At 37.4% G+C, this 12,255-nt stretch overlaps 1 protein-coding gene across 2 annotated transcripts in view; it reads left to right on the forward strand.

The window, feature by feature from the left end:
* Window positions 1-12,255, forward strand: part of LOC150084131 (acyl carrier protein, mitochondrial-like) — a 57,745-nt gene that overhangs the window by 6,302 nt on the left and 39,188 nt on the right. For both annotated transcript variants that reach the window (XM_090375904.1, XM_090375905.1), the window contains exon 2: window positions 11,424-11,549. In XM_090375904.1, the coding sequence (XP_090232030.1) occupies window positions 11,424-11,549 (126 nt within the window). The remainder of the gene's footprint in view (window positions 1-11,423; window positions 11,550-12,255) is intronic.

A 12,255-nucleotide genomic window follows, 5' to 3' on the forward strand; every position in this document is an offset into this window, starting at 1 on the left:
CATCCTGACCACTAGTTAAAGCATTAATTCAGTTACCAGTGAGTGACTGAATTAATGTTTTAACTGCCATGAAGCTCTGGAGAGCTTAAATAAAAGGAACCTGATGACTTTGAAATAGAATGGATCTAGAGGGCAGTGTAGGCTGCCTTAATATCCACTGCAGGATGAAGGCCTCTCCAGCAACTTTCCATTTCCTTCTGTTTTGTGCAATGGCCATCCATTTACTACCCATGAACTCGTGAAATTCATCTGTCCATCTCTGTTGTCTTCCAGGTTTTCTTTAAGCTCCTCTTGGGTACCATTCTGTTATTTTCTTAGTCCATCTGCCATTGTGTCTTCAAGCTATGTGGCCTGCCCAAGTCCATTTCAGTTCTTTAGTTTTGATAAGAATGCCCTTTATTTGTGTTTCTCCTAATCCATGTGTTTCTCTTCTTATCTAACAGTCCAATTCCTAATATAATTTGTTCCATTCTTTTGGTGAATGCCAAAGTTTCACTTTCATAAGTCATGGTGGGGAGTATACATTGGTTCATTACTTTAAGTTTCAGACCAATTGGGATATTGCTCCTCAGTATGTGACTATATTTCTTGAATATTGTCCATTCGACATCCACTCTTCTCTTGACTTCCAGCCACTTGTCATTATTATAGCTAATGACTTGTCCCAGATAAGTATACGAATCCACCTTTTCAATTACTGCTCCTTCAGTGATTATATCCCTTCCTGTGTCATACTTGTTTATCGTTACTTTTGTTTTAGCCATATTTATCTTTAGTCCGAAATCCTTACTAACTCTGCTGCATAACTGATTAAGATTTTCCTCTAATTCTTTGGAATTGTGGGTTATGATCACATTGTCATCTGCAAATTGTAAATGGTTTAGGTACTCTCCATTCACATTGACTGCTCCTTTCTGCGACCAGTCCAATCTTCTGAAAGCTTCTTCAAGGGCAGCAGTAAACAACTTTGGGGATATTGTGTCTCCTTGTCGAACTACATTCTCAATTTTAAATTTGCTACTGTCTTTGTTTAATCTAATAAAGGAGGTAGCATTCACATATATTTTCTTCAATCATAATGTATGGGTGTCTGTGCCTTCTCTTTCCAGTGCCCGAAACATTGCCTTATGCTGTATGGAGTCAAATGCCTTTTCATAATCTGCAAATGCCAAGCATAATGGTGTTTTATGTTCGTTTGCTTTCTCCATTAGTTGTGATATTACATGAAGGTGATCCACAGTTGAGAATCCTGTCCTAAAGCCACTAATCTTTTCTTCTTTAGATTTCTTTTTACTTATAGGTTTCTCAGGCTTTATCACTTTCAGAAAGTTGTATTCCTCGTTGATATCTTGGCCCTGAAAGGTCTGCTGAAGCTCAAACTTGTTCTTAAGTTCCAGTACATACTGCATTTTCTCCTCCTCCTCCTCTGTTATCTCAAAGACCTTCGTATTATTTACTCAAGTCAGTTTTTCCTTTCTATTCTTACATCTATATCAAGTGTACATCTTGCAATTCTGTGATCACTTCCAACATTTACCTTGTTGAACTCATCGTTCATAATATATCTTCTGTTAGTGAGGATGAAGTTGATTTCATTAATTGTTAATCCATTTTAGCTCTTCCATGTCCACTTTCTGTGCACCCTTTTCTTGAAAAAAAGTGTTCATTCCTCGACATTCTGTAAATTCTAAAAGTCTTCGTGGTTTTGTCTCTCATTTCTTTCACCAGTTCCATAATTTCCTATAGTTTCCTTTTGTGCACTGTTTTGTCTCTTTCCAACCTTAGCATTGAAGTCTCCCATAATAACGGTATAGTGTGTTTTCTGTTCATGTAGAAGTCTTTCAATTTCAGTGTACATATTCTTCAACCTCTTCATCATCATGGCTCGACAGATTTACCAGCCAGTCAATGAACAAGTTAGTATTCTGAGCTTAAAATGGTTTTAAGGTTGATTGTAAAAGAATAAGACTAAATCGTAGCCCTGAAAAGAAAGAGAAGGCAAACATATAGGAAGAAATATTTCTTAATAACAATAGGATTCAAAATTCACAGAGCAAGTCCGAAACCCTGCGGCACCTACAGCAGCATACTGGTTGCGTGGCCAACCGCCTCCCCCAGCTGCCAGCTAAGGACCAAGAAGAAGAAGAAGAAGAAGGATTCAAAATTTTAGCCACATGAAGTTTGGAATTCTAAAACACTATTAAAATTTTTAACTTGCATGCTTAAAATGGTTCTGGGAAGGTAAGGTTTGGTTTTTTTATAACACCTAAATATTTCAAAGAGCAGACACTTGGTAATTAGTACTAATAATGACATAATGCAAGAAAGCAAGCAGGCTTATATAGCATCAGCCAAGGGGGGGGGGGGAATCTGAAACTTCCCGATCACTGTCCATCCACCTGTAATAGCTTGCCTAGTTTCTTTCTTGAGTTTATTAAACCACCCACTTTCACACCACGTGGAAGTTTGTTCCAACAATCAACTACCTGCTGACTGAAGGCAAATTTCCGCACATCTATTCTGCAACCATCCTTCCTCGATTCAAATTTATGCCTCACGTGTGTGGTCTGAGGAAGGTGAAGGAAGCTATCAGAATTGAGAATACTTAATGCATTCAGTGCTTTAAACACCTCAGTCAGATCTTCTCGCAAGTACCTAGCCTCTAGATGCTGCAGTTTTCAGAACTGAAGCCTTTCCTGTAAGAATACCCTTTTGTCCTCCTTGCTGATCTCTTTCTCTCCAGCTGTTCCAATAGAGCCACACCCTTCCTAAAATAAGGCCACCAGACCTGTATTCAATAAAAGATGTGGCCTAACCATTGTCTTAACAGAACAATCACCTCCTTATCCCTTCTGGCAAAATTCCTATATATCATTGACAAAGTCCCCTGAACTATCCTAGTAGCCTGTCTTCACTTAAGTGGGAGAAGACAGGGAGTGGTAATCAATGGACGCTGCTCTTCTTGGGCTAGTGTCATTAGTGGAGACCCGCAGGGTTTGGTGTTTGAGCCCATTGTTGTTTTCCATATTTATTAATGATATTGATGAAAGTATGTCAGGCTTAATATCCAAGTTTGCAGATGATACAAAAGTTGACAGGGTTATTAATGACAGTATACTTCTGCAACAGGATTTAAAAGAATTAGGCAGATAGGCTGAAAAGTAGCAACTAAAGTTTAATTTAACATTCACAAATGCAAAGTACTGTGTATGGGTAGCAGTAATTCCAGAGTAACATACCAACTATGTGGTACTACATTCAGAGTATTGGATGAAATTCTTTCTCTTGCTCAGATTATGCACTTGAGGGAGAATAAATTCATATTGAGGAAGAACAGTTGCAGAATAAATGTGCAGAAATTTACCTTTAGCCAGCGAGTGGTTGATTGCTCGCAATTTTGCAAAATTTTTGAGAAAAAAATTGCAAAACTGTAATAATGGAGAAATTTACCGACAAAATTCCATTCTCTTGGTTTTATTGTTAGTCAGTGGCTGCTGTACAAGCAGTAACTTGTCTGGTTTCTTCCTCAGACAATGACATAACATGTTACACTCTTGACAGGTGGCACATCATATGAATTTCCCTGGGCTTTGCAAAGAAAAACTTCCTCAAACTAGCTCCACCGTGTCTTCACTAACTTTTGTTTGGCCACCATGTCTGCCATGATGATTGCACAAACAGGCATCCTTTATGAAGTTTCAGTATCACTGCAGAATTGCAGATCTATTCAGTAGCTTCTTTTAAAAACATATTCGAAATTTACACCTGCTGTAGTGAAAGACCACAGCTCATTTAATCAGAGTATGAACTGAGCCTTCTCGGGGTTGCTGAATTCTGCCATGATTAGAGTTTTGTATTTATACTGCCATCTACTGCAGACAGCACTTTTCTGGTTGAATTTTTTTTTTTTTTTTTTTTTTGTTTACGTACATACCACAGACTGAATCCTGTATTCAGACTTGCTACGTTATTTTATTATTATTATTTTTTTAATTCTGGAAACAGCATCTCTCTGTTTGGCAATTTTTATTGCCTTGCTAAGTGGTCTGATACAGTTCCACTGTTGCAGACCACTTAGCAAGGCATCTTAAACTCATACAGATGTACAAACTACCCACAGGAGAAGTGAACTTATTAATGACATATTGTGACATCAGCTCCATGAGTAATCCATGACCATTACAAGTCTAACTAGTATTACTGTAATGATTCATTTGCAAATGTCCAGCGACCAATGAAAAAAGCATGTGTGGCAATTACCCTCAAAAATTTCTCATTACCAGAGGCATATGATGTAAGAAAGCAAGCTTATGCCGCATCAGCCAAAATAAAAACACCTCCCATTTCACCCATCCATTGACTCCAAATGCCTGTCTATCTCAGCCTTAAATTTATTTAAGCTGTCAACTTCCACAACAAGAACAAGAGATGAAAGTCTGTTCCAGCAGTCAACTACCTGCTGGCTAAAGAATCCCATCAGTATTGAGCTTACTCAATCCATTCAAGGCCTTATACACCTCAATCAGATCACCTTGCAGGTGCCTGGTCTCCAGGTGCTGCAATTTGCAGAACTTAAGCCTTTCTTGGTAAGAACACCCCTTTGTTCCCCTCACCAATCTTGTTGCCCTTCTTTGTACTTGTTCTAGCAACTCTACATCATCTATGGAGGTTGAAAATGCCAAAAGAATGCCTATTAAAGTATCTGTTTTGCAGAAGTCGTTTAATATGTAACTTCTAATACTTCTGGCCAGGACACAAGACTGAGTATCCACAACAAGCAGTGTCCCTTTTAGAGAGGTGCCCATTAAGGAAGAAGGCGCACTATAGCCATAGCAGCTAATGTGCCAATAAACAACCATACCATACACACATTAAGGAAGGTTTCACTGTACTTATATGCATGCCGATATGCAGGTTACCAGGGGCCAGCACTGTTAATATATAAATATGTCTTTAGTCTCTGACACAGTCTGAGAAAATAGTGGGATTAGAATATTTAAAATGGTAGTCCAACTAAGGAAGAGAGGAACAGAAATCAATTAGATCATCCCATTTAGCATTACCCTTGTAATGCTAAATAATATGGGTGGCTCCACAGTGATCTGAGGTACTTAATAGACAACTAGTATTAACTATATATTTAGAAGGGTTGTTGATAAGGAAATAATCCAGTTTTAGTTGTGTGTATATGATTGTCTGGTATCATAGTATGTAAATCAATAAGCTAAGTAATAGAAAAAGAAACTTTCAAAAACTTTGGGTCTGTGCAACTAGAAAATTAAACCAGCTATAATTGTGAATATTAAAATCACCAAGGAAAATTACTTCACCTTAGGAAAGTTAAATTGGAGAAAGTTGGAGTTTCAAAAAAGTCCAAGTTCTGGGTGATTTGTTAGGTTTGTAGAATGATAAGGCAGCAAGTAAATTAGTGGAATGAGGTAAAGATATTCTAATCCAGAGGAAATCAAAAAGACCAGACCAGATTAGGAAATATCTGAAAAGGAATATCAGGGTAGGCATGCACAATTACCACCTTTTAAAGTCAAGGGACTCATAGAGTGAATAATAAATACAACTCAAATTGAGTGGGGCTTGCCAGTTTGTAGATGGACATCACTGGGATAAGAATTGAAACCACATATTTGTGAAATGAATTAGTTTTGGGGAGGGTTAAATCTTTTTTTCACTTAAGTTCTGTTATTAGTTTCTTCATCTCCCAGACATAATGTATCTTGGGCACTGCCTGGTATCGCACCCCACATGCACACTACTCGGTCTCGTCTGAGTAGAGACGAGATTATAAACTAACTTGACTTGGATGCCTCCTAAATCATTTCCAATAGATTTGGTCCATCCAGTGGTCTATCTCAAGGCTGGCCTGTGAAAATGTTTTACAGCTCTGTCCTTGAATGAAAGGAATATTTGAGTTCTGCCATGATGCCCATCATAACTTGAAATGACAACCATCATACTATATGATAGAAGAAATAAGATACCAGGGCATTTCTCTAAAGACCAAACATGGTTTTCACCAGTTCCTGCCTACATTAAGGAAATCAGTGAATTGCACTGGCAATAAGTTGTCTACCAACCATTCCAAAAAAAATTATAACTTCTTCCAAGCCTTCACCTGTGCTGAATGAATAAGCAAGGAAGAATTTGAATCAAAAAGTTCAAAGACTGAAATTTTATTTAAACAAATCTAATATTTACAGACATTGAATTTTTTTAAATAATGACCTTAACTACATATTTTTCTCATTAGTTATATAATTGCAAAAGGCTGCTTTGAAGTAAAATTTTAAGAAGTTTGTTATTTACAATAACTTGGGCTTCACCAGAAACCAATGGTGGATTAACATTTTGTCTATAACACCACATTTAATCTTGTCACCATTGGTTTTAAAAAATCCTAGATCACGTTCACAAATTTCAACCAGTTCTATTGAAAGCTCAACTCTTATTTCAATCTGATCTTCTTTTAAGAACTTGGGAAGTACAGCTGAAATGCATCCACTGTAAATAAAAGTCCTAGTCATTGTAGGTTACAAAATAAAATAATGTTTTGCTTATTTGATAAATTATTTTCGACACATTGTATCCTGGAACTTTTTTTGATCCTTCCTCTATATGTCGAATAGATGAATAATGCCTTTGGAAATTTGGAATACAGTTTTTCCATATTACTTCTATGGATATAACTATTTAATGTAGTTGCATATTCGTGTGGAGAGCATTACCTGGCTGGGCCATCATGTTTGTTTCAAGTGATACTCACTACAAAGATATATATATATATATATATATATATACATACATACATACATATATGGCATACTTTGCATGCAAGATTAAGGGTTAAGTCTTTCAAAAATAACTTAATTTTTGTTTATTCTCTATATGGTTGAGACCAGAAGAGTTTACAGATTCATCATGGCTGCATACATATCGAATTATTAACAGCCCAGATTTTCAACACCATAGTCTCAGTTTTTGTGCCGACGCGTGGGTTCAAACCTGCATCTTACTTGTGGTCATGCACATTAACCAGTGTACCATGGCCTGCCAACTATAAAGGGCAAGATTGGAAATTGGGGAAATAATGAGCACTTAAACCTGCATGGAGTGTAATCTGTCTTTAATTTCTTAAAGAATTATCAGATATTTTGTGGTACTTCTTGTACCACAGTGAACTTCTGTAATGCTGTCCTTACGATGCCATAAACCTCACATACCCCTGAGAATAGTTGTTAATTCTTTAAGAAATTAAAGGCAGATTACATTTCATGCAGGTTTAAGTGCTCGTTATTTCACCAATTTATAGTTCTTGATATACCTGTGCACCATGCTGCTAAAAGAATATTCAATTCAAGATTAAGGGCAAAGTGTTTGAAAATGAATAAATTCCCATTTATTCTCTAGTTGACTGAGGCCAGAAAGAATTTACAAATTCATTGAGACTGCATACATATCAAATTATTAAGGACAGCCAGATTTTTAGCACCATAGTCATTAGCATTAGCATTAGTAGAGGCATTTGATGCAAGAAAGCAAGCTTATGCAGCATCAGCCAAAAAAAAAAAAAAAGAAAGTAACATAAATAAAAATAACCACTTCCACTTCACCCCTCTGTTCGTTCGAAATACCTGTCCAGCTGAGCCTTAAACTTATTTAGGCTATCAACTTCCACGACAAGGGATGAAAGTCTGTTCCACCTACCAACCACCCGCTGGCTAAAGGCAAATTTCCGCACATATATCCTACATCTGTCTTTCCTCAATTTGAATTTATGCCCTCTCAGGTGATTATTCTGAGCAAGAGGAAGAATCCCATCAGCATTGAGCATGCTCAAACCATTCAAGGCTTTGTACACCTCTATCAGATCACCTCGCTGGTGCCTAGTTTCCAGACACTGTAATTCGCAAAACTTAAGCCTTTCTTCGTAAGAGCACCCCTTTGTCCCATTCACCAATCTAGTTGCCCTTCTCTGTACTCGTTCCAGCAGCTCTACATCCTTCTTGAAATGAGGCCTCCAGGCCTGTATACAGTACTCTAGGTGTGGCCTGACCATTGCTTTATACAAAGGAATAATCACCTCCTTATCCCTGCTAGAAAAATTCCTATATATCATTGACAATACACCATGAGCTACTCTTGCAGCCCGTCTGCACTGTCAGAGAACTTCATATCTGCCTGCACAACCACCCCCAAGTCCCTTTCATTCTCTACCACTGTCAGTGTTGTACCATAGAGTTGATACGTTGCTCTGGGGTTGCTGTTTCCCATATGTAGTACTTTACATTTGTCAATGTTAAACTTCGTTTGCCACCTCGAAGCCCATCTGCTCAACCTTTCCAAATCCTGTTGCAGTAGCATAGTGTCAGTAGTGTCCTTGACAACCCTGCCAACCTTCGTATCGTCTGCAAACTTGGACATTAAGCCTGATATACCATCATCAATATCATTTATAAATACAGAAAACAATAAAGGACCCAATACTGAACCCTGAGGGACTCCACTAATAACATTAGTCCACGATGAGCAGTGTCCATTGATTACCACTCTCTGTCTTCTCCCCCTCAACCACCCCTTTATCCATAGCAGCAATTTGCCTCCAATGCCACACTGCTCCAATTTGTGCAGCAGTCTTCCATGTGCAACAGTATCAAAAGCCTTTCTAAGATCCAAGTATATAATATCAAAGTTATTCCCTGCATCCAGTTCTTTTGTGACTGCATCATAGTATCCAATCAAATTGGTCAGGCAAGACTTACCCTTAACAAAACCATGCTGTGTCCTAGCTATAACTGAAGTCTTGTCTAGATGATCCTGCAGTGCTTCTTTAACCAGTGCCTCCATTAATTTTCCGGGAAGAGAAGTTAAACTCACAGGTCTATAATTACTTGTGTCAGCCTTTGATCCTCCTTTGTGAATTGGGGTCACATTTGCACATCTCCAGTCCGTGGGTACCTCCCCTGAGTCCAAGGAAGCTCTCATAATTATGGCTAAGGGTTTGCTTACTTCCTTTGCTGCCTCCTTTAATATAACTGGATAGATCCCATCCACCCCAGGTGCCTTTCTTGTGTTTATCTTCAACAATTTCTCCTCCACTTTGCTCTCAGTTATTACAAGATTCTGTAGCTTACTGCTAGAGTTGAATACACCTCTGGCATTCCCCTCGCTGAATAACTCCTCATGTGTGAATGTCGATGCAAAATATTCATTTAGTTTGTTAGCTACCTGAGCAGGGTCATCAACAGTTGACCCATCGATCTCAAGTGGACCAATCTGATTCATCCCCTTCCTTCTAGAGTTTACATAAGTAAAGAACTCTTTGCTGTTTTTCTTCGCATCCCTTGCCAAGGATCTCTCGTAATCTGCCTTCGCCTGCCTAACCTCCTTTGTAACTTGGTTACAGATCAACTTGTATCTATCATAGGCGTCTGTGTCACGTGTTAATTTGTATGTATCCCATGCATTTGTCTTCTCTGCCATATGCCTCATTAGTTCATCTGACATCCATTTAGGCCTAAACCTTGAACAAAATTTCTTAGTTGGTATGTAAAGCCTAGTAGCTTCCAAGATAAGTTCTTTGAATGCTTCCCATTTTGAATTTGCTGTTGGCAATATCATCAGTTGATCCCACTGTATAGAATTTAAATACTGTCTCAGTCCATTGTAGTCGCCTTTACGAAAGCAATACCCCTTCCCTTTACCCCTAATGGTAGTTACCTCTTTGAGTAAATCCCACTGCAGCACACTGTGATCACTGCCACCTAGTGGTTCATTTATCTGCAGATTCTTAATGCATGAAGAATCACTGCTGATAATCAAATCAAGAGTATTACTCCCTCTAGTTGCCTCCCGTACATGCTGATGTAGAAAACAATCATCCAATAAATCCACAAAAGCCCTGCTAGTGTGAGTGACCAGCCCCCAAATTCCAGTCAATATCTGGGAAATTAAAATCTCACATTATAAGACTCTCTGATTTACTGGCCCACTCTATTTCTCCGAACAGTTTCTTATTATACTCATCAGAGTCATTAGGCCTATAGCACACTCCTACTCTCAATTTTGATCTCCCAATGCTTATGTCACACCAAACTGACTCGACACTGCACTGTCCAGCGATGTTGACTGGCTTCACTTCCTTGGATTTTATGTGTTTTTTAACTAATAGCATAACCCCTCCTCCCTTCCTATCCTGTCTATCCTTTCTGTAGACATTGTACTCCCCAAATTACAGTTCTGCATTCCTTATATCTGTGTGACACCACGTCTCTGAAATCCCCACAATATCTGCCTTTGATGTTTTGAGCAATACCTCAAATTCATCAAATTTATTTACTAAACTCCTAGCATTGGTGTACACGCAAGTATACATGCACCTGTTTTTTTCTTAGCTACCCTAACACAACCCATGTGTTTACTTGTACCCCAATGATTCCCAGCAGTCTCTGAAATATCCTGCATCTTATTTTCCAGGCTGCGGCTCATTCCAATAGAAGCAGTGCAAGAATCTCTTTCACCTCTGCCAGTGGCTACTGTTAATCTATTAGTCCTTGTATCCCCTCAATCTAGCAGTTTTCCGACCCGCCTAACACTGCCACGTCATGACTGGCCCTCAGATTTTTGTAGCTATATGAGGACTCAAATACATGACCTCCATACTTGTGGTCATGTATGCTAACCACTGAACTGCCTAACTAAAATTTATGCTTCTAATTCTTTATATGTTTAGAACAAACTGAAGTTAAAAGAACAGTTATCATCCATGAGCTTTGATATTCAAAAGCTTAATTAAATAATTACCTGTAATTTATTCCAAGGTACTACATGATTAAACTCTCTTCCCGAGTTTGTTCTTGTGGTACCCTGCAATAAATTGTAGGTAATGTATTACTTAAATTTAGAACAAACAGAAATGCTGAAAATGGCATAATTTAAGTTAGATCTTAGAAAATGACTTGATTGCCATTTTATGACACTGGGCCACATAAAAAAAAGTAAACAAGACTTTGTCATCTAGCACAAAAATAATAAACTTGAGTATTTAGATTACCTCTTAAAATAGAATCAAATCAAAAAATTGAATTCTATTTAAAAAAATAGATCGTTAAAATTTACATTTACTTAATTTTATAATGAACACAGTACCAGAAGTACTATAAGATTGTCTACCATTTCAAAGGAAGGAAAATACTTTATTAACAGTAATTGTAATGAATTAGTTTTAATTTGTATCAAAGCTCTTTAAATGTCCTCATCCACTTTTATAGATTATGGACTCATTTCTTCTTGTTATGATAGAAAATAAAGAGCCGTATCAGCTTCATGTCTTATTATTTGTTTTACTTTAAAATTTTTCCCTGCTAGAATTGATCTGTAAATGCCATTATAGAACCCCATTTCTATTTTAGGAACAGCCATTTCCAACAGTGATGGCTAAACGGATGTATGGTGGCAAGTCACCAATGACCTTGAAATTCATTGAAGAAAGAGTGCTTCTTGTGTTAAGACTTTATGACAAAATTGATCCAAATAAGGTAAACTTTTAAATATTTGGATATTATAAGTTACACACAGTTTAATTATTGAGAAAGTTGACTTCTGATTTTTGTAATAAATCCCATAATGTGAGTCCTGATATTTAGTATTCATATTAAATTTTTAATGCTCTAATACATAGATTCCCAGTTTATGGGAATCTATGTATCAAGTATCGGTATCGATATGTGCACCACCAACCTGTGGTGAACGTATTGGTACTGGTACTTGAATAGCGAGTTTCTGGTATGTGTTGGACTTGGCGCATCGTGGCCATAGTCATTCATGTACCGTATAAATTAAAATCACACCAGTATGCAAGTTGTGGTTGAAAATTTTTCTGCAGTGTAATTATAAAGCATCTTGTGTCACTGGCAAGAGAGCCAGGCAAGTGAGCAACCTACCATGGGCATCAAATTATACAAAAGGGTAATAAAAATTCCCAAAAACTTGTAAAACACATCTGGTTGCAATTTATTTGATTGACCATCGTTGTAAACCACAGTGCCCTTAACAAGACAATATTTCAGTTTAAGTTTTTAGCAGTTTCTAAGTGTCCATTCATGCAAATAGTTGAAATAATTTATTATAAGTGAAGAATTACTAAGTATAGTGCAGTTGAATTCCTGAACATAATTTTGATGTAAGTTTATCTCCTTATATCAGTTTCAAAAAATATAATATGCACTTTTAAGTGCAAAATTT

This window comes from Mastigoproctus giganteus, chromosome 6, assembly GCF_048544385.1.
Source record: "Mastigoproctus giganteus isolate SK-2022 chromosome 6, ASM4854438v1, whole genome shotgun sequence".
In the NCBI taxonomy this organism is placed as follows: Eukaryota; Metazoa; Arthropoda; class Arachnida; order Uropygi; family Thelyphonidae; genus Mastigoproctus; species Mastigoproctus giganteus.